Here is a 24,657-nt window from a genome sequence, read left to right on the forward strand (position 1 = left end):
CGCTGCCGGGACTCGGGGACGGGCGCTGCTGGGATTCGGGATCCGCCGCTGCCGACGGTGTGTGCTGAGGGCCCCGACCACCGGCAGGTAGAGGTAAAGGAGCGGCCGGGCCCGGCTGGCGGGGCGTCTTCTCCCGCGGGCCTTTGTGTGTGGGCCTGGGCCGGCGGCGGCCTTTCCTCCACGGCCAGGGGGAGGGAAGGGGGACTGAAGGCGCGGCGGCCGGGCATGGTGGAGCGCAGAGGGGAGGGTCTCGGCGAAGGGGGCCGGTTGGCCGGGGACAGCGTCGGTCCCCGCTCCTGCCAGGGAGCCGTGTCGTGCTCCGACGGGACGGCCGCTTACCGGGGCGGCTTCTCCCGGTCGCCACGGGGGGCGACGGACGGGACCGGCATCTGGGCCTTGCCAAGGGTCTTCTCTCTTGGCTGCCGGAGAAAACAGGGAGCAGATACACGCCTGTGCCTGTTTCCACGTCTTCCCCCGGTCCTGGGGGTGTGTGTGGGTTCTTCTGCCCTCTCGTTCGGGCTGCGGGGTCATTGCGTAAGGAACTTCTCGGCCAGGTCCTGTGAGGAGACTGGGACGTTTGTCTCCCTTTGAAACGAGCTGAATGTCGCAGCAGGGATGCAGTGGGTGCGACGTGCCCTTTGGGTTAAGCAAGCCCTGCTTCAGCCTGGCTTCGCGTCTGAAATGGAGGCAGCAAATCTCAGACCTAAATGCATAATGGGAGCAATTGCTCAGAGGCTAATCGGTATCAGAAGGGAAATGCCGAGTTATGGTGTTGCAAAACACTTGCTCAGTACCTGTATGTCGGCCTGAGCTCAAGGAGATGTTGTCCTGGATCTGTCTTGAAGATTGTTTTTTTCAGTTCATAAGCTTCTAACTGCTGGAAGTGGAAGGCAGTGTTCTGGTCTAGGTGCTGGCTTTGCGGTCATCTCTTCTCGGGTCACAGGTAGAAGCCACTTGTTGGTGGCGTTTTTGTTTTGGTTTGTTTTTTCCCCTCCTCCCCCAGTGTTGGCTGTGGGTGCTTTCGGCGGAAGGCTGGAGCTGGGGTTCAGCTGGCTCCTGTGCTGCTTTCAGCTCCATGTTTTCCAACCTGGAGGGTGTATAGAGGTGTCCATTTCCTCCCAGCCATGCCACCAGGAGCAGTTGGGCATCACTGCCACCCGCAGGACTTCCTGCTGGCAGTCCCAGGCTGTCACGAGTGCTGACTTTCCACGGGTCACCAGCACTTCCCCTTGGCAAACAGGATCTGCTGATGGGCTGGGCTCAGCCGAAGGTGCTGAGAAATGGGGAGAGGTCTGTGCTGCTGGGTTTTGTGGGTTGCTACCTGAGCTTATGGCTCTCCCTCCTGCCCCACGCTCTGCATTGGGTTTTCTCTTCACTTTCATGAGTGCTTGTGTTCCCCACAAGGTATGGGGATGTGGAAACTGCAGAATCACAGCATGGTGCAGTTTGGAAGGGACTTCTGAAGATCATCTAGAATCATAGAATTGTCAGGGTTGGAAGGGACCTCAAGGATTATCCAATTCCAACCCCCCTGCCATGGGCAGGGACACCTCGCACTAGAGCAGGTAGGCTCAGAGCCACATCCAGCCTGGCTTAAAAACCTCCAGTGATGAGGCTTTTACCACCTCTCTGGGCAACCTGTTCCAGTGTCTCAGCACCCTCATGGTGAAGAACTTCTTCTTAACATCCAATCTGAATCTAGTTCAACCCCCCTGCTAGAGCAGGGTCACCTAATGAGCAAAGAAAGTGATTCTGGTGTCAGTGGTTTAAGAGAGAAAAGGAGCTTATAGTGCCTCTCAGTTTTTGATAGCCACTTCTCAGTGTGTAAAGATATTGTAGCTCCTGCTGAGGCTCTTGTTTATACTAGAAGCAGCATTATACAGAAGATACATCATGGACAAGTTCTTCCTGCAGTTAGAGGTGGTCCCTGACAGTGGCAGTTGTTATTAAAAGGTCCAATTTTAAACTAAATGCAGTATATTTTGCAGATTTTGCTTTAGCCAGTGAGGATTACTGGCTACAGCTGCCTGTGCATAAATTGAAGCTGGTATATGCAAGGTTAGGGGCTCAGTGCCTGTTACAGTGGTGACAGTTATTCTAGCTGTTTGACTGGAAAACCTACAATAGTAACTGGTGAGATGATGACAAAGGAGCTAACCAAGCAGCTCCTTGGTAGTGGTGACAAATACTTGGGTCACTGGTTTATGAGCCCTTGGTGGGGGTTTATAAAGTGGCAGGATAAGCTGCTGGAGTGGCATCTTGTGTGATCTGAGAGCTAATAGCTGTTTAGCTTTGCTAATGCTTTTCTAAGGAAAGCATCATGCTCCTCTTTGTAACCTAGAGGAAGGTTGAGGTTGCCTGCCTCTGACAAATGTCACCAGTAATCAAGTGCAGAGGGAGACTGGCTTGTGGAGGTGAACTAAAGCTGGATGAGGTGTCAGCAGGCTGGAGTTTTTGGTGTGGAAGTTGGTCACTAGGTCATGGATCCAGCAGACCCTCTGCTGAGCAAGTGTCAGAGGTGACTGTGTGCAAAGTGCTGCTCCTGAGCCTCGTTGCCTTGAAACAGCCTGTATAAGAAATAGTGTGGCCAGCAGGTCTAGGACATCATCCCCCTGTACTTGACACTGGTGAGGCTGCACCTCAAATATGGGGTTTGGCTTTGGGCCACTCACTCCAAGAAGGACATTGAGGTCCTGGGCCGTGTCCAGAGAAAGGCAGTGAAGCTGGTGAAGGGTCTGGAGAACAGGTGTGGTGAGGAGCAGCTAAGGAAACTCTGGTTGTTTAGCCTGGAGAAAAGGAGGCTGAGGGAAGACATTCTGGGGCTCTGCAGCTCCTGAAAGGTGGCTGGAGCCAGGTGAGAATTGGTCTTTTCTCCCAAGAAACAAGTAATAGCACAAAAAGAAATAGCCTTAAGTTGCACCAGGGGAGGTTTAGGTTGGATAACAGGAAATGTTTCTTCCCCAAAAGGGTTGTTAAGGCCTGGAACAGGCTACCCAGGGCAGTCATAGAGTCACCATCCCTAGAAGGGTTTCAAAGCCATGTAGGTGTGGTGCTCAGGGACATGGTTTATCTGACAGTGCTGAGTTAATGGTTGGATTTGATGGTCTGAAAGCTCTCTTCCAACCAAAGTGATTCTATGACTCTATAAAGCAAGGTGACTCCTTTGGGAACACACCATCCTTGGCCTGCCCTCTTTTCCTGCCTGTGCTCTCCTGTGGGTGTGCTGGCTTTGAAGCTGTGCCAGTGCTGGGACTGGCACCTGGATGTGCTAGGGCAGCTGTAACCTAGAAGTAGGCAGTGAGACTGGTGTCAGGAGCAGAGTGTAGCTTACCTGAGCAAGGGGTGTGCAGGGCTTGGGCTTGCATTTGTGATTTCCCATTTTGGATGAACAAAAGCACTTGATTGTTTCAGGTCAGTGTGGATTTTAAAGTTGCTTTTAAATGTGTATATTGAATCGAGTGAGTCCAGAGGAGGCCATGAAGATGATCCAAGGGCTGGAGCACCTCTTCTGTGAGGACAGGCTGAGGGAGCTGGGGGTGTTCAGCCTGGAGAAGAGAAGGCTCCAGGGGGACCTTAGAGCTGCCTTCCAGTACCTGAAGGGATCCTACAGGAAGGTTGGAGAGGGACTTTTCCTGAGGGTGTCTAGCAGTAGGATAAGGGGGGGAACAGTTTGAAGCTGAGGGAGAGTAGGTTTAGACTGGATCTTAGGAAGTTCTTCAGTACAAGGGTGGTGAGACTCTGGAATAGGCTGCCCAGGGATGCCTTCTCCCTGGAGGTGTTCAAGGCCAGGCTGGATGAAACCTTGAGTGACCAAGTCTAGTTGAGGGGTAGGGAGGTTGGAGTAGATGATCTCTGAGGTGCCTTCCAACCTAAGCCATTGTGTGAATTAAGAATACTTCCAGGCTTCAGCTGTGTTTGGTTTAGTTGAAACAATTAGTTACAAAATGTCAGTGGCAATTAATTATTACAACTAAACTGGTCATGCATTCATGGGTTGGAGCTCTGTGACATTCAGAGCACGCTCTTCTGAAGTTCTCCTTGTAGCCTGACATGATACTGGAGCTGTTGGGTACTCTGCTGAACAAGTAGAAAAGCTGTGGATGAGCTTGGGGTAATACGAAGAGACATCTATTGTGTTACTGCAGTATCACATTAGGCATCTGTGTGGGGGTTCTATTAAAAAAAAATCAACTTAATATCTGCACTTAGAGGAGCAACAGCTCAAGGATTTATGCAGTGGTCACTCTCAGTCTGGAATTCTTGCTAAATTGCTGCATAAATAAGGGCCTCTTTTTCTTTGGGTGAAAAAGTGAATGCCTAAACCAGAAGCTTTTAATAGAGCTGCCTCATTAACTCTGCTCTCAGGGCCCTGTAGAGCTTGAAAAAGCATAGCAGGTTTTGTGGTCTTCTGTTTCTGTCCCTCTTCCCCCTGAATTAAATGTTCCCAGATGTTGGTGTGAAATGTTTTATTATGGTTTTGAAAAGCTCAGCTGACCCCAGTGAGGAGGTGAGTGAAGGAGCTCTGGATAATGAGATTTCCCAGAGGCTCAGGTGCCTGGCTCTGAGCAGAGCTGGCTGTCAGCATGCTGCCCAAGGAGTCATGTGAAATATTTTTTTTCTTTGGTTTGGGTTTTTTTTTTCCTTTGGTTTTCTTCTGTTGCATTACTTCCTGATAAGTTGTCACAGGGCTCTCCCAGCATCACATGAGTGCCAGTGTGAAGTTTCTCTGTTTTGAAACTGAGTGCTGACTGAGTCTTGCTTGCTTATGGTCCCTTGCTGCAATCAATGTGTTGGGAATGGACACTGGAAGCCAGGTTTCTTGCCAGTCTCTTTAGTGGCTTCTTACTGGAACATCAGATCTGCTGCAAGTGTTTAGAGACTTAGGATGACAGAGTGAAAGCTTCCACAAGCTGTGTGTAAGACACTGGCCCAGTTGGGATCAGGAGTTAGGAGGGAAGTGATTAGATTTTTTTTTTTCCTCTTAATCCTCATCATGATTGCATCCTGGTCTCCTAAAGTCTGTCTTTGCAATACTTCATATGAAATGTTTTTTTCTGGGTAGGCCTTCTCATCAGTGAGACCAAAACTTTGACACCACTGAGTGTATTAAACAAAGCCTATGACACAAAGGCTATTACTGATAATGGATTAAGTGGATACTCTTAATGGAATTTATCTGCAGTGCCAGGTGTCTGTAGTGCTAAGGCTTTGCAGAGCACAGACTTGCAGGTCCTGGGTCACTTATGGAACACTTGGTCTGCTTTCTTCTGATTTTAAGTTGCAATGCTAAGTATATATCTCTGAGTTTACTTATGAGTTTGTTTGCTTTCTCCAGTAATAATTTTTTATCTTCCCTCTAGCCAGTGAAACTGCATCAAAATGTCTCTCTATCCTTCCCTGGAAGATCTGAAGGTGGACAAAGTTATTCAGGTATGCTGGGCTTTAATAAGATGAGTTTTGATGGTAATAGGTGTGATGATTTTTAATCTAGGGGAGGGGAAACTTCTCCTGCAGGTGTGAGTTGTTGTTATGCCATCATACTCTAAAAGAGGAAAGACAATCTTTGCTTTGTAGCTTTGGGGTATATTTACCTTATTTTATATATTCATTTATAGTAATTTGCCTTTAATGCATTGGTATGTTGGGGTTTTTGAGGTATAGATACTTGGCTTTAAGTAGGCAAATGTAGTCTGTCTCTGGTCATACTTCAGTCTGATATGATGAATGGGGATTGACTGAACTAAGAAGCTGTGTCTCATTCCTGCTGTCCAAAACTGTGACAGAAAGCTCTCATGGGTCAGCTGGGCACACAAAAATGTCATCTGGAGTCACAGACTTGTCCTCTGGCTAATTCTCATGGAAGTGACCAGTTCTCCCAATACTTCCAAGATGATCATCTTCATGTAAACCCTCTGTGTAAGAATTCGTATCTTTGGTAGTTAGGATGAGGATGAAAGACTCAGTGAAACAAAATAATGAAACTCCATGAAGTCTGACATGAATGTACTTAGGAGGAGTTCCCTTGCATTCCTCAGCATTTCTTCCTAAAATTAGTGGATTCCCCTCCAGTTCAAACAGCAGCAGGGAGTTGCACTGCACTCTTAAGGTGGCTGCTGCTGCTGCCCTTGTCCTTCTGATTGGGAATCATCCTAATCAGTGTGGTTTGCTTGATTATTAACTCTCCTGTGCAGTCCCAAGTGGAGTGCCTCAGTCTCAGCTGTGTTTGCATTTCTAGGGTGAGGCTCTTGAAGTTGTGGATGCTGTGTTGGGATTGCTCCTTGTCCTCTCCCCAGCCCATTCTCCTTATCTTACCAAGTCTTTTATCTACGGTTAAGTAATGCTGAAATGGGGGAAAAAAAGAGTCTAGCCCAAAGCCAAGAATGTGCTCCTCTTCCAGCCTTTGAACAAGCAGCTGCTGGAGTTGATGTATTGCAATTAAAAAGATCGAATGTGGTCTTTCTCTTCACTTTGACCACTGACTGAAGCAGTGAGGAAACAGAATCAGAGTGTCTCTGTGCTGAATCCTGTAGCTCTTGAACCATAGACACGTGTTGTGTCATTTTAGAGCAGAGACTCTTCTTGCGCACTGTTGCCCATATGTTCAGGAGGCTCCATGAACCTGGGCCCAAGTGCCTTGTCTATGTAGTGAGTTGTGGTGTTTCAGATGAAAGAGTGAACTCTGCAGGGACCACCACAGGTTGTTCTGTTAAGCTACTTTAATTCTCAAAGGTCAGGTTTCCTGCAGTTGGTTCATGCAGGACAGATGCCTGCTCTCAGAGATTCACAGAATGGTTTGGGTTGGAAGGGACCCTAATGATCATCTAGTTCCAACCCCCCCTGCCACAGACAGGAGCACCTCCTACTAGCCCAGACTGCTAAAGGCCCTGTCCAGCCTGGCTTTGAACAATTCCAGGCTTGGAGCCTCCACAACTTCTCAGGGCAACCTGTGTCTGAAAGATACCTGTTCAGTGCCATACTTGGAGATGGCTGTCCATTCAGAGTTCAGATTAGGACTTCACAAAGTTCTTCTGCTTGATGAGTTGGGATGTCAATCAAGACAGCCTGTGACAGCCATGTGGGGGTGGGAGAGAAGGGAAGGAGATGCAAGTCTGTTTGGTTACAGATCCCTGTGGAGATGCTTGGGTGTTCTTGTTGCCATCATTAGTGGGGAAGATCATCCTTCAGCAGTTTCGTGACAGCCTCTTGCTCCTACCAACTGCAGGAGGAACTAGGAGCTAGGCCTAAGTACAGTTGTGAGGGGAAGTAAACACTGCAGTTGCTAAATAAGCATGATTTCAGGAGCAAGCCATTCCACTTTTCACTGGTACTTTTGGTAGGAAAGGCTAAATTGCTTGCCTGTCCCCAAAAGTGCATTCTAGAAGTGCTGTCTTTTTAACCGCCTCTGAGAGCACTCTTGGAAAGGGGCAGAGTGCTGAAAGACCAAGTCTGTGCCCTCAGCAAGTGAGGGAGACCACAGTGACTGAGGCTTGTTACATGAAATACTCTAACCTGCTCTTTTTGTCCAGCATGGGAGTTGGAGGCTGTTCTTCTAAATACCTTTGATACTGAAAGATAATGAGTCATTCTTACTCTGAAAGTGTTTTTTCTAAGACCAACTTCCTGGAGAGTACAGGACTATGAAATCTTCTATTTTTAAGCATGATTTCCTTACAAATCATTAAGTAATTTGCCTGTCGTGACGCTGTGGATGATTTGTGTGTCCTGTTCAGCACAATGTTTCCCTATGCAGTTAGCAATTTCCTCCCTACCTTTGACACTCAGTCTCAGGGATGGCTATTTCCATCATAACAGGCAGCGTTTTTCACTGCTCATGATTACACAAGGCCAAAAAAGTAGTAGCTGAGGTGCTGAGAAGGAAGGGAAGTGGCTTATTTTAATGTGCTCTTACGTATTTCCTCCTGTACTCAGCAGTGGGGAGGCCACACCTTGAGTACTGCTTCAGTTTTGGGCCCCTCACTGCAAGGAGGAGATTGATGTGCTGGGGTGTGTCTAGAGAAGGGCAGCTGAGCTGGTGAAGGGTCTAGAGCACAAGTCTCATGAGGAGCAGCTGAGGGAACTGGGGCTGGGGAAAGGAGGCTGGAGTGAGATGTTGGTTGGTCTCTTCTGCCTGGTAACAGGTGATAGGAAAAGAGGAAATGGCCTCAAGTTGCACCAGGAGAGGGGGAGATTGGATATTAGAAAAAGGCTTCTTCACTGAAAGGGTTTTCAAACACTGGAGTAGTTTGCCCAGGAGGAGATTGAGTCACCATCCTTGGAGGTGTTTAAAAGATGTGGTGCTGAGGGACAGGGTTTGGTACCACACTTGGTTAGATAATGGTTGGACTTGATCTTAAAGGTCTTTTCTAACCACAATGATTCAGTATGGTGAGGCAATAAGCATTGTAGAAATTAAGCTGTAGTGTAGAAACTACACTGTTGTGTAGAAAAAATCATCTTAGAAGGTCCTTTTCTTTCAGTGGCATTGGATTATGTGGAACTTGCAGCCTGTAAGGGGCTGTGGTAGGATTCATAAATAACATCTGTGAATGGTGAAGATGTTAAACTGCTGCTATCCAGCTGAAGAAAGTAACTGTAAAACACTCTGGCAAAGGTCATACCTTAAAACCTAATTACAAAGCTTTGCCAGCCAGGCTTAATGTGTCTTTAACTTGATGACAAAAGCAGAGCAGGTTAACAGTGAAGCCTTTCTGCATCCTGGCTGGGGCTGTGGCTCTGAGGAAGGTGCAGACTGATCTGCCAAAGTAGTTTGGTACTACTACAGTATGTTCTGTTGAGGTAACTGATGTCAGAGAGACAGACTCACTTCAGAACTTGAAGAGTAACTCGAATGCGTGTGGAAAAAGAAAATATTTAGTCTCCTGCCTGCATGATGAAGATTCCATAGACTGTTTTCTTGTATAAGATAACCTGTGTGTGTTTCTTTGCTTTCAGGCTCAGACTGCCTTTTCTTCAAATCCAGCTAATCCAGCAATCTTGTCTGAAGCTTCTGCTCCTCTTCCTCATGATGGAGGTAAGCTGTAGAGTTGTGAAATCCTAAAGCTAACAGCAGAGCAGTCAGAAATAGCCAGCAATATGTAACCCTGTTTACGAAGGGTGAGACTATGCCTTCTTGGGAATGCCAACACGCACCCTGGGGAGGTGCTGCAGGAGTCAAAACCCAATGTTTGCTTAGAAAAGGAAGTTGTGGCAAACACTATTCCTCCTCTTTCTGAAGAGGCCCAAAGTGACCAGCAGCAAGAAGAGCTGTCAGAAATTCTGGTGGGTCAGACATTTGAGCATGGGGGTTGTTTGTCTCCAGTTCTCCTCTTGCTGCTGTTGTATCTAAGGTGACTATAGGCAGGAGTTGTGTCACCAGAGCAGCCCTTTCTGTCACCACTGGTTTGGTGGGAACTGTGGATGGGCTCTTAAGAGTTCTCATAGCTTCACAACTGCCACTTGTTAAATGGCTCCTGTTAATTATCTGTGGAATGTCAAGCGGAGTGTCAAGCTTGTTTCCAGAGTGATTCAACCCCAGGTCTGACAAGTGTCATATCTCCCTTTCCTCCCACTCCCTGCACCCTGCTCCTCTCTGCTGCAGAGGATTCCTCTGTTGGCTATTTAAAGGCTCTGTGTGCTCTGTCTTGATGAGGAGCATTTCTAAACCCACTTCATTGTGAAACTGGGGGCAAATGACAGCTCCTTTCTTAGGAAGGCTCTTAAGCAGGCTGCACTGTTCTGCAGAAACTCTGCCATGCCTAGGATCCAGAATGTCCTTGGCATGGATGCCTCTTGCACTAGTGGATGGGCACAGTGTGTGTGTTCTCCAGCATACCTGGCTTGGAGCAGGGAGGCAGAGTAACTGCCCAAAAGCTTTGGAGCATGAGCAGGTCTTCACAGACTGCAGCATGGCCTGGTTTTGGAACTTAATCACCCTGGGTCTGATGCTTGTGCTGAAAAGGATGGATGGGGTAAGTGAAACTGAAAGTTCTCTGTAAGCTCTGCAGGGCAGGAATGCTGCTGGTCTGGTTGCTTCTCTGAGCTGAGCTGGAGTCAGTGCTGATGCCAGGGGCTCCTCTGGGGTAACTGCCACATGAAATGCATTGCAGCAGCAGAAGGTTAATTGAAGTAACTGTACAGGTCAAACAGTGATTGCTCCTTCTGTTAACCCAGCCAATGTATTGATGGAGGGTTTTCTGTTGTTTTGTTTTTCTCCTACAGGCTTGTACCCCAGGTTGTATCCAGAACTTACTCAGTACATGGGCCTGAGCCTCAGTGAGGAGGAGGTGCAGAGAAACATGCCAGTGGCAGCAGCTGCTCAGCCACAGGGTGTAGGTACCAGTCAAATGTTTTAGGAAGCAAAAATAAAAAGCCTAAACGTGGCTGCATTCTAGAGAATAGGCTGTTTGCCTTGAATACCATACTTGGCTAATTAATTGTTTAAAGTCGCATTGTCTGTTTTAATCAGGTCTTAAATTTAGCAATGAGGAGGCCATGAAGGTGATCAGAGGGCTGGAGCACCTCTCCTATGAAGAAAGGCAGAGAGAGTTGGGATTGTTCAGCCTGGAGAAGAGAAGGCTCTGGGGAGACCTTAGAGCAGCCATCCAGTGCTTGAAGGGGCCCACAGGAGAGCTGGAAAGGGACTTTTTCAAAAGCATGGAGTAGCAGGACTGAGTAGTGGCTTCAAAGTAGAAGAAACTGGGTTTAGATTGCACATGAGGGTGGTGAGGTGCTGGAACAGGTTGCCCAGAGATGTTATGAAGGCTCTAACCCTGGATGTGTTCACAGCCAGGTTGGATGGAGCCCTGAGCAACCTGGTTTAGTAGGCAGTGTCCTTGCCTATGGCAGGGGGTTGGAACTAGATGATCTTGAAGGCCCCTTCCAACCCAACCCATTCCACGATTCTGTGATTTCCAGTGCTGGGGGTGGGGTAGGTGGTGGTGGTGTGACTCAGCTTGGTTTTTGCTTGAATTGACATTTCATATAAACTGACCTATAGCTATTTGAAAAAGTTGAAACTAAGTTGTCTGGTTGTTTTGTTTTAATCAGCAACTGGTAACACGACCTTCTACTAATTACCTGGTAGCTCCAGTGACTGGGAACGACGCTGGGCTGCGCAGAGCCGAGATCAAGCAGGGCATCCGCGAGACCATTCTCTGCAAGGACCAGGATGGCAAAATCGGCCTCCGCCTCAAGTCTGTTGACAATGTGAGTACCAGAGCTTGCTTTTGCTTGTAGAGACACAACCACAGCTTGGAAAAGACCTCAAAGATCATCCAGTCCAACCCTCGGCCCAGCACTGAAGGGTGAACACTAAACCAGGTTCCTAAGCACCAGGTCCACAGCTGCTTGAACACCCCCAGGGATGGTGAATGTACCGCTGCCCTGGGCAGACCTTTCCAATGTTTGAGAAGACGTTCAGTGAAGTCATATTTCCTAATATCCAGCCTGAACCTCCCCTAGGGCAGCTTGAAACCATTTCCTCTGATCCTGTTGCTTGATAACAAGGAGAAGAGGCCATCCCCTCCTCACTCCAACCTCCCTTTAGGTTAACTCAGACCTTGCTGCTGGGTTAAACGAGTAGTGAAGTTAGTGAATAGTCACAGCCTTGTTGTCTCTGTAGTGCTTGCTTATCCATTATCTGAATTTTAAACCCCTTTGTTAGACCAGTAATTGGATTTCCAGCTGGCTGGACTAGGATCTAAATTTACAGCAGCAGTTTACCTCCCTGTGTTTTATAACACCTGAAAAATGCTTGGTGTTCTGTTTTTGTTTTTTTTTTTTTTCCCCACTTCAGAGCATGAAATTACCCTTACAGAGCTGCTGTGATGCTCATTAGCAGTTCAAGGCTTCTTGTCTCCATCTTTGTGGAGACACTGGGCAGTAAAGTTCAGTGTGCAGAGACCTGGCTTAGAAGTATGTCCTCTTTTGCAGACTTCTGTAGTGTGTTGCTGATGAGAAAAGTAATGACAGTGAGGATGTCATCTTGCCTAGCTGTGAAGAGTAATTCCTGGGTTGGCTTTTTTGAGTTTCTGTTAACATGAACATAGCTGCAAGAAGGTCCTTAACCTGCTCTGGAGCTTCCATTTCAGTAGCTTTTGATTCTCAGCATGGAAAATGTGTTTTATGTTGGTTTGATTGGTTTAATCTGAATATTTAAGAAAGAAATTACACTGAAGGTTTCATAGGGTCAAAGAGCTTTTTGTAGTTCTCAAAACCCCAACATTTACTGGGTTAGTTTTGAGTAGCATTATTTCTTTATTTTTAGTGTGGATTTTTTTGTTCATTTCGTTTTAAAATCCTCCCCACTCCCCACAAAGTATTATCTGTGCAAGGTATTATCTTGATATACTTTTCCTTGATGGTTTGGTTGAGTAGTAGAAATAGGAGGGGTTTAACACCTTGTTTGTTCTTTTTCTAAGCTGAGGTTTTAGCAAATTGTAATTGATTAAGAAGTTGGTTGGTGTTCCATAGAGAAGGGAAAACTTTAAAGGACTCACTCTGTGTTCTGTCACTGGTCTTCAACTTTAAGGTAGGACTTCCTCTATTTACTTGTTTTTTGCCTTTTTTCTTTCTTGCAGGGTATATTTGTCCAGTTAGTTCAGGCAAACTCTCCAGCATCCCTTGCTGGCCTGCGGTTTGGGGACCAGGTCCTGCAGATCAATGGTGACAACTGTGCAGGATGGAGTTCTGATAAAGCACACAAAGTTCTGAAGCAGGCTTCTGGAGAAAGGATTTCCATGATCATCCGGGACAGGTAAAGCCACTGCAGATAGGGATTGGCATTGCCATCTCAAGGGGAACTCTGGGGGGGTTGGGTCTCCTCTGCTTGAGCAGGGCTGCAGGGGTAACAAAATCTGTTAGGAGCAAGTACTCCTTGGCAGTCTGAGCTGCTGTGTGGTTGTTCCTGTGGCTCAGCAGGCTGAGAAGTGTCTTTGCATTTGAAATCTCTTCCAGGCCTTTTGAACGAATCATCACCATGCACAAGGACAGCTCAGGGCATGTCGGTTTCATATTCAAGAATGGGAAAATCACCTCCATAGTGAAAGACAGCTCAGCTGCCAGAAATGGGCTTCTGACAGAGCACAACATCTGTGAAATTAATGGGCAGAATGTCATTGGATTGAAGGTAAAAAGTGTTCTGTGGTGGGTGGGGGTAGCTGTGAGCTTTCTGCACAGAAAGGAGCGAGGATTGTGGAGTGTGTTTAATGATCATAAAATAAGAAAGTAAAATATGGGAGGTAACTTAACTTGACTGGAGAGACAGGGATGTTTTGAGGCTTCTTTGCAGTGCTCCAGCTGCAGAGAGGGCAGCTCACTCTATTCCTCTGCCTCTACCTGCCTGGGCTTACCATCAGTGTTTATCTTTAGTCTGACTTTGCTGGCAAAACAAAAAGAGAAAGCTTCCTCCTGCCAGCCTGTGCCAAACTCCAGTAGGAATTCTGTGTATAACATCCCTTCTCTAGTCAGTTCATGCAAGATGCTGCATCTGTGTAGAATCCCAGCATGGTGGGGATTGGAAGGGACCTCTGGAGATCATCCAGTCCAACCCCCCTGCTAAAGCAGGGAACCCACAGCAGCTTGTCCAGGAACAATGGCAGGCCAGGTGGGTTTGGAATCTATCCAGAGAAGGAGACACCACAACCTCTCTGGGCAGCCTGCTCCAGGGCTCTAGCACCTTCACACCAAATAAATTTTTCTTCCTCTTCTGATGGAACCTCTTGGGTTCCAGTTTGTGCAAGGAGCTGAAAAAGCTGTTGAGCTGCTGTTTTGTGGTCAGCTGGAGGTCTGGTGCTCACATTGCTTCTGCTTTAATAACAGGACCCCCAGATCGCAGACATCTTGGCAACAGCTGGCAACGTGGTGACCATTACCATCATGCCTTCCAGCATCTATGAGTACATAATCAAGAGGTAGGTACTCAACAATGACTCTTTTCTGTAGGTGAAATGTCCTCATGGGCAGACCCAATGACAAACTTCACATGAAGGCAGGCCAGGGGGTGTGTGGGGGGTCTGATATTTTGCTTCATGTGATATTTTAGTCAAGCCAGTGTCGTTTGGTTCTGTTTCTAAGCTGTTCCTAGGTTAGTGATGCTCCCTAGTCTCTTCTTCTCTTGAAAAATCATTTTCTAAACACCCTTTAACAAACTTGAGTTTCTCCATGGATAACAAGTGTTTGTCACCTTGTACTGGAAGCAGCATTTTAGTTACAGCTAATTCTGGAGACACAAACATGATTCTTGGTAGGGTGGAGTTGTTTGAGCCTTTGGCAGCAGTGGCTTTCTGCAGCTCAGTCTCTCCTCTTAAAGATGGTTTTGAAGTTGCTAGAAATTATTAATGCTTCAGGTATCACTGAGTCTGTCCTCATTTACAAACTACTTGTGAGTCTGAGAGCACTTTGTCCTCACAGCTGTGCCACCACACTGCTTGTGACCTGAGAGATGGTGGTAGCACACTCAGTGACTAATGAATAAGCACGAGGAGGGTCCTGGGCTATGTTCAGTTTGCTGCAGCATTTTCTGTTGTCCCCCAGGGTGGTGTAAAAGGCCAAATTGCCTCCTATCAAAGGGCTAGTGATGACAGACAGGGTAATCAGGAGCTGCAGTGGTCTCCTGGAGCTGTCTCCCCAAACTGAACCTCTTTTCCTTTCCTTTAGGATGGCAACCAGCATTATGAAAAGCCTGATGGATCACTCTGTTCCTGAAGTCTAAGCTTGCCTCCTGCCTCTGTGTACCTGTACATAATGATGATTCCACTCAACTTGAGCTGCTCTACTCAGTGATTTCTTTCTTCTGCACCTGAGCCTCTCTGGAGGCTGGGAGAAGGTTATGCTGCATCAAGCACTTGCATCTCTAAAGGCTGGGAATGTTACAGTTCAACAGATCTCCTTTATTCACAAACTGTAAAACTTGTAGCCTTCTATGCTTGAGAAATGTGAAATTCCAGTTGTGTTACAACTTCTTTCCTTAGGCTTCTGTTTAAGTTACTCCTCCTCTAAGCCATTGCAACTGAAGGAACCAGGTATCACTGTAAGAGGTCCCTGCTGTTGCCTAGGACAATGCTGTGCTTTCTGTTTAAGACAGATGAGTCTCTTTATTGCTTTCTGTTTGCAGGAATAGATTAGAAATACCCTTAGGAGTAGGACCAGTACTAGTTAGTGGTGTGTGTGTTTTTTTTTTGTTGTTGCTCTAGTTACTACTGTTTACACCAGAATGCCAGCTGAGCTGCATAGAGCTGAGGCCTTGTTCAGCAAGTAGGACATACAAGTAGTGTACAGAGACTCAAATCTTTTTATTACTTGTTATACAAACTGTAACTAATGCTTCTCTCTCGCCTTAACCATGGTCTTAAGGAGTCAGAAATAACCAAATAAATGACTGAAACTTTAGCTCCTGTGTAGTGTGCATAGATGAGCTTAAGGCAGGCCTGGGTTGCTCATCTCAGTGTGAAACAAGCTAGGGAATGGTTTAAAACAGCACTGCAGGCAGCAGGCTTATGGAGAAAGCTGATGTGTTTGAAAGGGGAGAGCCAGGACACTCTAGACAAGATGTGATTAACTCTTTTCCTGCCTTCAGCTTACCAGGTGGAAGAGCAGCCAAGCTGCTCAGCAAGGTCTTCTGCTCATATAGGTGTGACTTGCTGCTTGCTGGGTCTGGCTGGAAGGAGTTAACTTTCCCTGCAGCAGCTGCTGCCTTCCAGACTTGTGCCTGAACACCCCATGGTTTTGTTACTGCTCAGCAGCCCTTGCACAGGCTCAAGGCCTTTTCTGCTTCTTGCTCTCTCTCCCCTGCCCTCAGGGAGGAGGCTGACAGGGAGCAAGGCTGGGACTGCTGACCCCAGAGGACAATTCCACAGCATTTCACATGAGGCTGAGCAGCACTTTGGGAGGGTTCTTCCCAAAGTAGTTGCTTGGAGATGAGCTGGGCATCAGGCAGCTGCTGGGATGGGGGAGTGCGTGTCTTTTTGGCTCACTTTTCCCCCTCTTCACTTGCTGAACTCTTTATCACAACTCACACCTGTTATTGCTCCTTCCCTTCTGCTTCTCTTACCCACTCTGCTGTGGGGTGGCTGAGCTGCTGGTGGGGGTCAACCCACCATGCTTGCAGGTAAAGTGAAGTGAGCTGAAGCTAAGAAAGTTGACTGCCAGTTTTGGTGAGTGATCTCCCTTTGCTTTTAAGGCTCTGTTCCAGGTTTCAGCTCTGAAATCTGGGGTTATTGAAGTGCTTCTGAATCATCTGCTCCTTAAGTAGAAACTGGTTTGCTGCAGAGATCAGCACTTCAATACCACTTGTCTGGGGCTCCAGGGATTTCCTAGTTGAGCAAAGCAGCTTGCCAAGGAATAGGCTTCCTCAGAGTGGGTGGTAGCCTTAAGTCAAAAGAAGTAATTTTAGTTTCTAGGCATTATTTGTTGTAAGATGGTTTGGGGGATTGGTTCAGCTGTTCTTGCAGAACTATTGGATCCAGAAGTGGTCTGGGGATGGTATTTTATTTACTTACCTGTCCATTGAAGTGAAGTAGTATTTCAAAAGCTGGCTGTAAGAGCTTGCAGCAAAAAGCAAAGCAGACAGAGCCCAGACAGGCTTGGTGTTCTGCCACAAGGAGTCTCATGTGCCAGGCCCTTATTAGCATGTGTGGCTTGTTGTAGCTTTTCCACTTTATAGGGAAAGGAGCAATGGGAGCATCAGCTGTGGATCTGAGCTGCAGAGCTGGCCTTCTGGAAGTGCTGCTTAGCAGGGAGCTCAGCTGTGCCTGGCCAGTCCATCCTGGAGCTTCCTGTCTCTCAAATTGGTCAGTGCTGGTTACTAGAGAGAAATCCATTGCATCACTTCAGGCTGATCAAATTCACCCTGGAAGCCATTCTCACTGGAGCCTGTGGTTGCTGTGGAAACAGTAACTGGTGCCTGGAGTGGTTTAGGATTCAGCCCTATGGGCACAGGACCCATGGCCTGTAGCAGTCCTCAAGTTCCTTGGCAAGCTGGTTTGCTCAGCTAGGAAGTCCCTGGAGCCCCAAACACTCTGGTAGTGAAGTGCTGATGGCTGCAGCCAACCACTTTCACCTCAAGGAGCAGATGATTCAGCAGGAGCCAGTTCTGCATCTACTCCAAGAGTTAAAAACTCCTTGGTTATGCAAACTTCTTACCAGAGCACAGCTTGACCACCTGAACCTTCTCATTCCCTGTGAAGTACAAGCCTGGAAAAAAAAGCAATCCAGAATGTTCTTAATCTCCTCTGTGCCTTTCCATCAGCCACCCTGGAAGCCTAGCTGGCAGAGCCTCCCCCTGCTCACAACAGCTGCCTTGCTGCTTGAAGCAGTCTGTACCTTTGTATTTGTCTTCACCAGGAAGAAGGCCTGAGGAGGCACACACATGATGGCATGAGACATGGCACTAAGCTGCAAGCAGCCTTCAGGCCTCAAGAATGCCAATACTGCTTCTCTGGCACCTGTCCAAGCAGCAAGCTGTGATGCATTCTATGTAAAATCAAACAATGACTGCAAGTGAAGAGCTCTTTAATTACAGAAAAATAGGTCTTTAATTTCATCTCAGCTATCCTTTTAGGCAAGCATTTTCAGTAGGACAGTCCATGAAAAAACAAATGCATACACTCTGGAAGTTAAGAGCCCTCAGTGAAGTTACCATCCCATAGAAAGCTGTACCTGAACAGAGCTTCCTGGCCTGGTTGAACTTCAGCAGCCATCATTGCACAGAGTTCAGTTCCTTTAAAAGGTTTGGTTTAAAATAAAGAGTTTGTGTAAAGGGCTGGAGGGAAAGGCACTTCAGTATTGCAGTTTCCAGAACATGATTTGTCTGTCCTCCCCTCCTGTAATAACACTGGTGCACTGTTCATTCATCCACATGGACACCACAGCACCTGGGGCAAGACAAACCCAACCCAGCAAGTCAATCCAAATGCAAACAGCAGTGGTACCCAAGAGTCATAGAATACAAGGTTGGAAGGAACCTCAAGGATCATTTAGGAGCTTTTTAAGAGCATTTACAATCATCTGGTCAGTAATTTGGGATGCTACAGCACACAGGCTTACAGGAGTTGTAGGAGGGCTTCTCCGTGGCTGCTTTTATTCCCAGGAATGATCTCTGATAGACAGCAACATTCCTCCTTCTTAGGAGGCTCATGTGGCCCTACTTTTAGCTCTACCAGCTCACACTAACATCAAGAACAGTCCATGACTGAGCAGATGCCTCCCAAACTTTTCAGGGCTGGAAAATAGGAACCTTCCATTCAGTCAGACTAGGAATAGCTCAGCCATACCTGCATGTCCTTTGATTCGTTCAGTAACTTTTCCTCCAAGCAGGTCCCAGATGAGTAGCTCACCAGACTGGCTTCCTGACAGGATGGTATTGCCATCCCATTTGAAGCACCTGCAAGGAAGGCAAAATCAGGTCCCTTCAAGTGTTTGTATCATGAGAGCTGAGCATTTCCAAACTAAGCCTGAAAGAACTGACAACAGATATGAAATTCTTCCCTTTAACACAGCCAAAATGCACTTGGAGAAGTCCTTCAGTAGAACAAGCAGCCATCACCATTGCCCTTCCCATTCTGCCATCACCTACCATCAAACTTCTCCACAGTCAACAGCTGCCACACAGCTTCAAAGCCTCTGTGCTACAATCACTGATTTTTTTTTTTTAGGCTGGAAAAGGCCTTTAAGATCATCCAGTCCAACCATCAAGCCACCACTGCCAGGTCACCACTAACCCATGTCCCTCAGCACCACATCTACACCGTTCTAAACCCCTCCAGGGATGGGGACTGCCCTGGACAGCCTGTTCCAGGGCTTGACAACCCTTTTGGGAAATAAATTTTTCCTAGTGCCCACCTCGAATCTCCCCTCATGAAAGTTGAGGCCATTTCCTCTTGTCCTATTACTTGCTGCTAGGGAGAAAAGACCAACCCCTGCCTTTCTTACAACCTCCATTCAGGGAGTTGTAGAGAGCAATGAGGTCTCCCCTCAGCCTCCCAGGCTGAATAAGCTCAGTTCTCTCAGCTGCTCCTCACCAGCCCTGTTCTCCAGACCCTTCACAGCTTGCTGCTTTTCTCTGGCCCCACTCCAGCACTTCCATGTCCTTCTTGCAGTGTCCCCCTTGTAGCAATTTTCAGAATTACCTCTGTGGCTTATCAGTGGTTACAGAAGATATGAGCATTCCCGTTTGTACATCTATTACTTTAAAACAAGAGTCCTCTCCTGTGCTCAGTAGATGTCTGCTGTCTGTCCAGAAGTAAAAAAAAAAAAAGGCACATTTAGAGATCCAGTTCCAGTTGCCAAAGCTCTCTGTGATATCAGCATGTTGGATGTGACATTGCCTGACCTACTTAAAGCTACTTTACTGTAAATTAAGTCTGTAAACAAGCAATGGTAAAATAAAGTCCAGGTCCCTGGACTGCAGCCTAGCGTGGCCTTGGGTACAGTTAATAAGTTCTTTATAACTGAGACCCATGGCAATCCAACCCCTCCCCTTGAAACAGTAACTCCCCCAGAAGGGTGCATGCCATCAGAGCAGGAACGATTCCCATATTCATAACTGAAATCCAACCCACCAGGACTAAAAGCAGCATCAAAGACAGTCCCAGAATGGCAGGGCAGCTGGTGCAACACTGTTGCTGTAGCCACATCCCAGACACTAATGGTGCCCTCTTTGGTTCCGGAAGCCAACAAAGTACTTGCAGTGTTCAGGTCGATTGTGTTCACCTAGGAAGTTCAACAGCTCCTTGTGAAACAGCTGAGACAGGCTTTAACCACACACAGAGCAAGGCCATTATCCCCAGGTCAAAAAGCTTTTACATTTAGCTCTGCAACATCCTTGATCAAGTATAATTATTACAAGTCCTGCCCATGAAAAAGAAAAGGTCCCTTTGGTATTTCAAAAGGCTTTTGCTTTGCAGAAATGCCAATCAACATTTCAGACTACTTTTAGTACCATCTAAATGTAAGACTTTAGCCACTAAGGGTAAAATTCTTCTTGAAAGAGCTTCCTAGTCATCAGTTATGGCTAGTCCTCCTGGGTACAGTTCTTAAATGTTAGCAGAACTTTTTCAGTAAGCAGCCTGTTAAAAGCCTAACTGGTAAGAAGGTTTAAAACAATTCTAACTAGAGTGACATGAAAGGCTGTGACCAAAGGTGTGCAGTTCCACAGTTATGGTCCAAAGCACACAGTCTGGTTAGGTATTTACAGTGAAATTCATTAAGCTAGCTTCCAGTATGGTAAACAGCTTAAATTCTGTTTCATTTGCTTGCCTTTGGCCAAGATACCAATATTAGGAAGCTGTAACAATGAAAATACCTGAGAAACATTACTCTCTTTTCCAAAACAAAGCAGCTCACAAACCACCCCCAGCCCCCTGGAACTTTAAGCACACAAGCTGAGTAAGATAAATGGAGGAACCTCTGTTCCTGATGGTGTACCAGTCCCAGGAGAGGGCCTTTCACCCAGGGAAGCAGGGGACAAAGCTCACAAAAAATATCCCAAAATGAAACAAACTTCCCATTCCCAGCATACTTCTCCCCTCAACTCACTCCTTGTGCTTCACCACTACACCTTAACAAGCACTTGATCTTCCCATTCTGAGCTGCTGTCCACATACTCACACTGACATCATGTTCCAGCTCTGCAAGCAGCTCAAACTGGTGTTTTTTGTTGCTCAGGGTCTCCCCAGGAGCACAGTGCCACACCTGCAACACAGACATTTCAGTTAGCTGAATTCTCACATGACAAGGAAGGCTGCTTGTGTAAACTCTGGGCCTTGTCTACGTGGCAGAACACAGCAATGACAGCTGGCACCTGAACTCCTTCACCCTAAGCAGAGCCACACATCGAGCATGACTGCTGGCTCCTGACAGCTCACTGAAGCCTTCCTAGCTATAGGTGTATGACTGCACTGGATGGAAGCTGACCAAAAATCCATGCACAGGCAGCTTTGGGGGATTCTTTCCTGTCTAACTTCCAAATTATCCTTCCACCTAACAGCAGCAGGCATGCCCTTTACATGAGGAAGTTCCTGATCTACTTAGAAAGCATAAGCTACAAAACTGGAACATTTTAGAAGCCCATTCCATTCTACATACAGAATCACCAGTCAGGGTCACAAAACATCCCAGTTCATCAAATACAGTTTGCCTCCAAACCCCCCACATTTATAGAAATGTCATTAAGTCAAACTCACTCTAAAGAAGGACTTCAGCTTTGAGATAATCATAGAACAGCTTAGGCTGGAAGGGAACTCAGAGATCATCTACTCCAACCTCCCCACCATGGGCAGAGACACCTCCCACTAGCCCAGGTTGCTCAAAGCCTCATCCAACCTGGCCTTGAACACCCCCAGGGAGGAGGCATCTACAGCCTCCCTGGGCAGCCTACTCTAGAGTCTCACCACCTTCATACTGAAGAACTTCTTCCTAAGACCCATTCTAAACCTACTCTCCCTCAGCTTCAAACCATGCCCTCTTAGCTTTAGCTAAAGCTTAGTGAAAAAGATACTCTAGAACCAAGCACACTGTGAGCCAAGACAAGTTGTTATTCTAGCACAAGAGGTACAGTCAGCCAGGCTGGATGAGGCCTTGAGCAGTCTGGTCTGGTAGGAGGTGTCTTTGCCCATGGCAGAGGGGATGGAACTAGACAATTTTTAAGGTCTTTCCAACCCCATCCATTCTGTGACCCACTCCAAAGCCTTTGGCTGCATATTACAGAGTGCCAGCTATAACTAGTTGCTGAAGTGTAACAAATCCAGACAAACCTTCACAGTGGAATCCCAAGATGCAGAATACAAGCGGCCCTCCCGCCAGCAGATCTTGCTGACTGCATCGTCGTGCCCCATTAAGGTGTCCTGCTGTCTTCCAAATGCAATTGAGTAAAAATATCTGTCAGGGAAAGGTTATGAAAGCATTATGCCTGCAGAGAACTTGAAAGGGGGTTTTCTACACAGATGAAGAAGCTTTGTTCCCACAGTTACCAACAGAAATCTAGTGAATAAAAAAGCAGAAACGCAGACAGTGCTTGAACAGCGAATTTCTGTATCACCTAAACACAAAGACCAAGGCAATCCATGCCACTCAGTAAAGTCACCAGGAAGTAAATACACACATATGATTGTCCCATGAAGAACTGATGACAGTGGTATCTCCAGGTAAGATTAGACAAGATGACAAAGCCTGTAAGAAAAAGAAGAAACCCAACTAGTGCTCGATTTCTTAACCCCAAATGAAGCAGAAGCACGTTGGCATGGGTTTGGAGAACAAGCAGCATTTTATTCTTCCCCATGCACAACACACAGGTGATCTATGGACACTACTCAAGAAAAACTCGAAGGTCAGACACTGCACAGCAAATATAAACAGTATATATACATCACAGAATGTCCGGGGGTGGAAGGGCCCTCCAGAGCTCATCCAGTCCAACCTCTTTGCCAGAGCAGGATCACCTCGGGCAGGCCACACAGGAACATGTGCAGGTTAGCTTTTAAAGTCTCCAGAGGAGACTCCACAACCTCTCTGGGCAGCCTGTTCCAGTGCTCTGTCACCCTCACAGTAAAGAAGTTTCTCCTCATATTGAGGTGGAACTTCCTGTGTTCTAGCTTATATCCATTATCCCTTGTCCTGTCACCAGGTGTCACTCAAAAGAGCCTGGCCCCTTCCTCTTGACACCCAGCCCTCAGATATTTGTAGACATTGATCAGATTCTCTCTCAGCCTTCTCTTCTCCAGACTGAACAGTCCCAGTTCTTTAAGTCTTTCTTCACAGGAGAGGTGTTCTAGTTCCTTAATCATCCTTACAGCTCTTTGTTGGACTCTGTCCAGCAGATCCCTGTCTTTTTTCACCTGGGGAGCCCAACTGGATACAGTATTCCAGGTATGGTCTCATCAGGGCAGAGTAGAGGGGGAAGAGAACCCATATATACACACATACACATAGCATACAACAGCAAAGAAAGTTCAGAAGCAAGCAGAACTGCTGAGCTCCTTTTGGAAGATGATGGTATCTCAGGGCTATGGTATGCAATTCCTCATGCAGAAGAGACTAGGTCAGCTCTCTTGTAAGCTCCTGTCAATTCTAGATGCAAACAGCTATGAGAAACCAAAATATGAAGGTTTCCTTTGATGTTTTTTCTCTGTGACAGCTACTTGCCAGCTCAGCTCTTTCAGATAACAAATCTAATTCCTACTATTCTCCACTAGAACCATTCTTTACAGACTGCTGCTCAGATCTGACCATCACTGGAAGCAGCAAGGAAGAAAAAATAATCATCCCAGTGTTTCTACTAGTATCTGGTTATGTTCTAGATCTGTTCTAAGAATCTTTGAGCTGCTGGACTGCAAAAGCCTACAGCTTCTTGCATTGCTGCAACAGATCAGTGCTAAAACTACAGAAGGATTAAAGAAAAAAGTATACAAGGCCTCCTCATGAGAAACTGACTTTTGGCTAGGATTCAGCAGTGTCAAAAAGTGACTTTCCTAAGTCTGCCTTGGCTACAACATGAGGAATTGCTGTATCTAGAGACACTTGGCAGTGTGTGCCATGATCAGGATCCTGCAGCTCCCTTGGGGACCTGTTAGAGCATGCTATGGCTTCTGCCTGGGCAACCCATTTGCCTTGCTTAGTTCCTCTGAGATAAGAGTAGAGAGAGGCTGATATATCCTTGCCTCAAAGGACCCCAAACATGAAAAATAGGAAAGAATCTCTATGACCACAGTGGTCAAGCACAGAAAAGCAAATACACAATTTCACTTCAGGTTCTGTTTCAGAAGCAGGGGAAAAACATTGTTCAGAGGTTGCTGAGATCACTGCTCATTAAGGAAGAATGGCTCAAGTTCACCCTGCATGGATTCCACTCCCTGTGCTTGATTCTCCTCTGCTGGATGACTCAGAGTTCAAACTCTTGGAAGCAGTGAGGCAATATGGATGTGAGCAAGAGGTGGAATTTAAGCTTTGTGATTTTTAGTTCAGGGATGTCCAGGAAGACTCCTCTGCTCGTTTCAGACTATCTTTGCCTGCCACAAGCCCTTCCCTGGGTAGCAGAGCAATTCAGAACAAGCTAAAGCACAAACATTTAATGCTACCTTCCTGTGGCTCCATCAGCATGGAGGCCTAACAGGGTCTCAATTCATTTCACTAAATTATTCACACACAAGACAACTGAGGAGGCAGGGGAAGAAAAGAGGCACTGATGCATGTTAAGAGCCATTTCTCTGAGCAGCTTTCAGAAGAGACCAAATGATCTTGTTTTCACTTTGACAGCAACTTACCATGGTGGAAAACGACACACTTCTCTGGATTGTTTTTGACTCTTTGGAAAACATCTTCAGAGTGGAATCTGGGGGTAAAGGACAAAAGGGACAGTAGGTAAAAGGGCTGGTTTGATTACAGAAGCTAGGAATTGTGTTCCTGTTTGAATATTCAAATATCTCACTATCAAAAGCAGGCAGAAGTTATCACAGTCTTTGAGAAGCTCTTGATAAAGCTTCTGACTGGAGCCTGGAACCAGCCTGTTCTGCACCAGTTGCAGAAGGACTGCCCCATGCCCACCAAGCTCTAGGAGAACTTTGGTATCTAAAGGGAGAAATTACCACCCTCCCAAAACTAGATACAGAGCATAGGAAATCCTTGAGTCAAAGTGACCTAAAACCCTCACAAATTCATGTGCTTAAG

The 24,657-nt window shown here is 46.7% G+C and overlaps 2 protein-coding genes across 9 annotated transcripts in view; one reads left to right on the plus strand and one right to left on the minus strand.

Annotated features, from left to right (window-relative positions):
- Positions 1 to 19: 19 nt before the first annotated feature.
- Positions 20 to 15,371, plus strand: SDCBP (syndecan binding protein). 2 transcript variants are annotated; one of them, XM_054394690.1, is made up of 9 exons: positions 20 to 93; positions 5,361 to 5,430; positions 8,953 to 9,031; positions 10,219 to 10,328; positions 11,047 to 11,205; positions 12,579 to 12,754; positions 12,955 to 13,126; positions 13,819 to 13,910; positions 14,656 to 15,371. In XM_054394690.1, exons 2-9 carry the CDS (start codon positions 5,380 to 5,382, stop codon positions 14,708 to 14,710), a joined length of 894 nt encoding a protein of 297 aa, XP_054250665.1. In that variant the 5' UTR covers positions 20 to 93; positions 5,361 to 5,379; the 3' UTR covers positions 14,711 to 15,371. The 2 variants fall into 2 exon arrangements, with proteins under 2 accessions (XP_054250665.1, XP_054250666.1); XM_054394691.1 differs by having other exon boundaries at positions 20 to 87.
- A 2,142-nt stretch (positions 15,372 to 17,513) lies between these two features.
- Positions 17,514 to 24,657, minus strand: part of NSMAF (neutral sphingomyelinase activation associated factor) — a 30,736-nt gene continuing 23,592 nt past the window's right edge. For all 7 annotated transcript variants that reach the window (XM_054394748.1, XM_054394743.1, XM_054394746.1 and 4 more), the window contains 8 exons: positions 24,255 to 24,322; positions 22,097 to 22,164; positions 21,750 to 21,873; positions 20,605 to 20,688; positions 19,557 to 19,707; positions 19,125 to 19,227; positions 18,270 to 18,379; positions 17,514 to 17,870 (listed from right to left, as the gene is read on the minus strand). In XM_054394748.1, the coding sequence (XP_054250723.1) occupies positions 17,776 to 17,870; positions 18,270 to 18,379; positions 19,125 to 19,227; positions 19,557 to 19,707; positions 20,605 to 20,688; positions 21,750 to 21,873; positions 22,097 to 22,164; positions 24,255 to 24,322 (803 nt within the window). In that variant the 3' untranslated portion in view covers positions 17,514 to 17,775. The remainder of the gene's footprint in view (positions 17,871 to 18,269; positions 18,380 to 19,124; positions 19,228 to 19,556; positions 19,708 to 20,604; positions 20,689 to 21,749; positions 21,874 to 22,096; positions 22,165 to 24,254; positions 24,323 to 24,657) is intronic.

The sequence above is a fragment of the Indicator indicator genome, chromosome 31 (assembly GCF_027791375.1).
Source record: "Indicator indicator isolate 239-I01 chromosome 31, UM_Iind_1.1, whole genome shotgun sequence".
Classification (NCBI taxonomy): Eukaryota; Metazoa; Chordata; class Aves; order Piciformes; family Indicatoridae; genus Indicator; species Indicator indicator.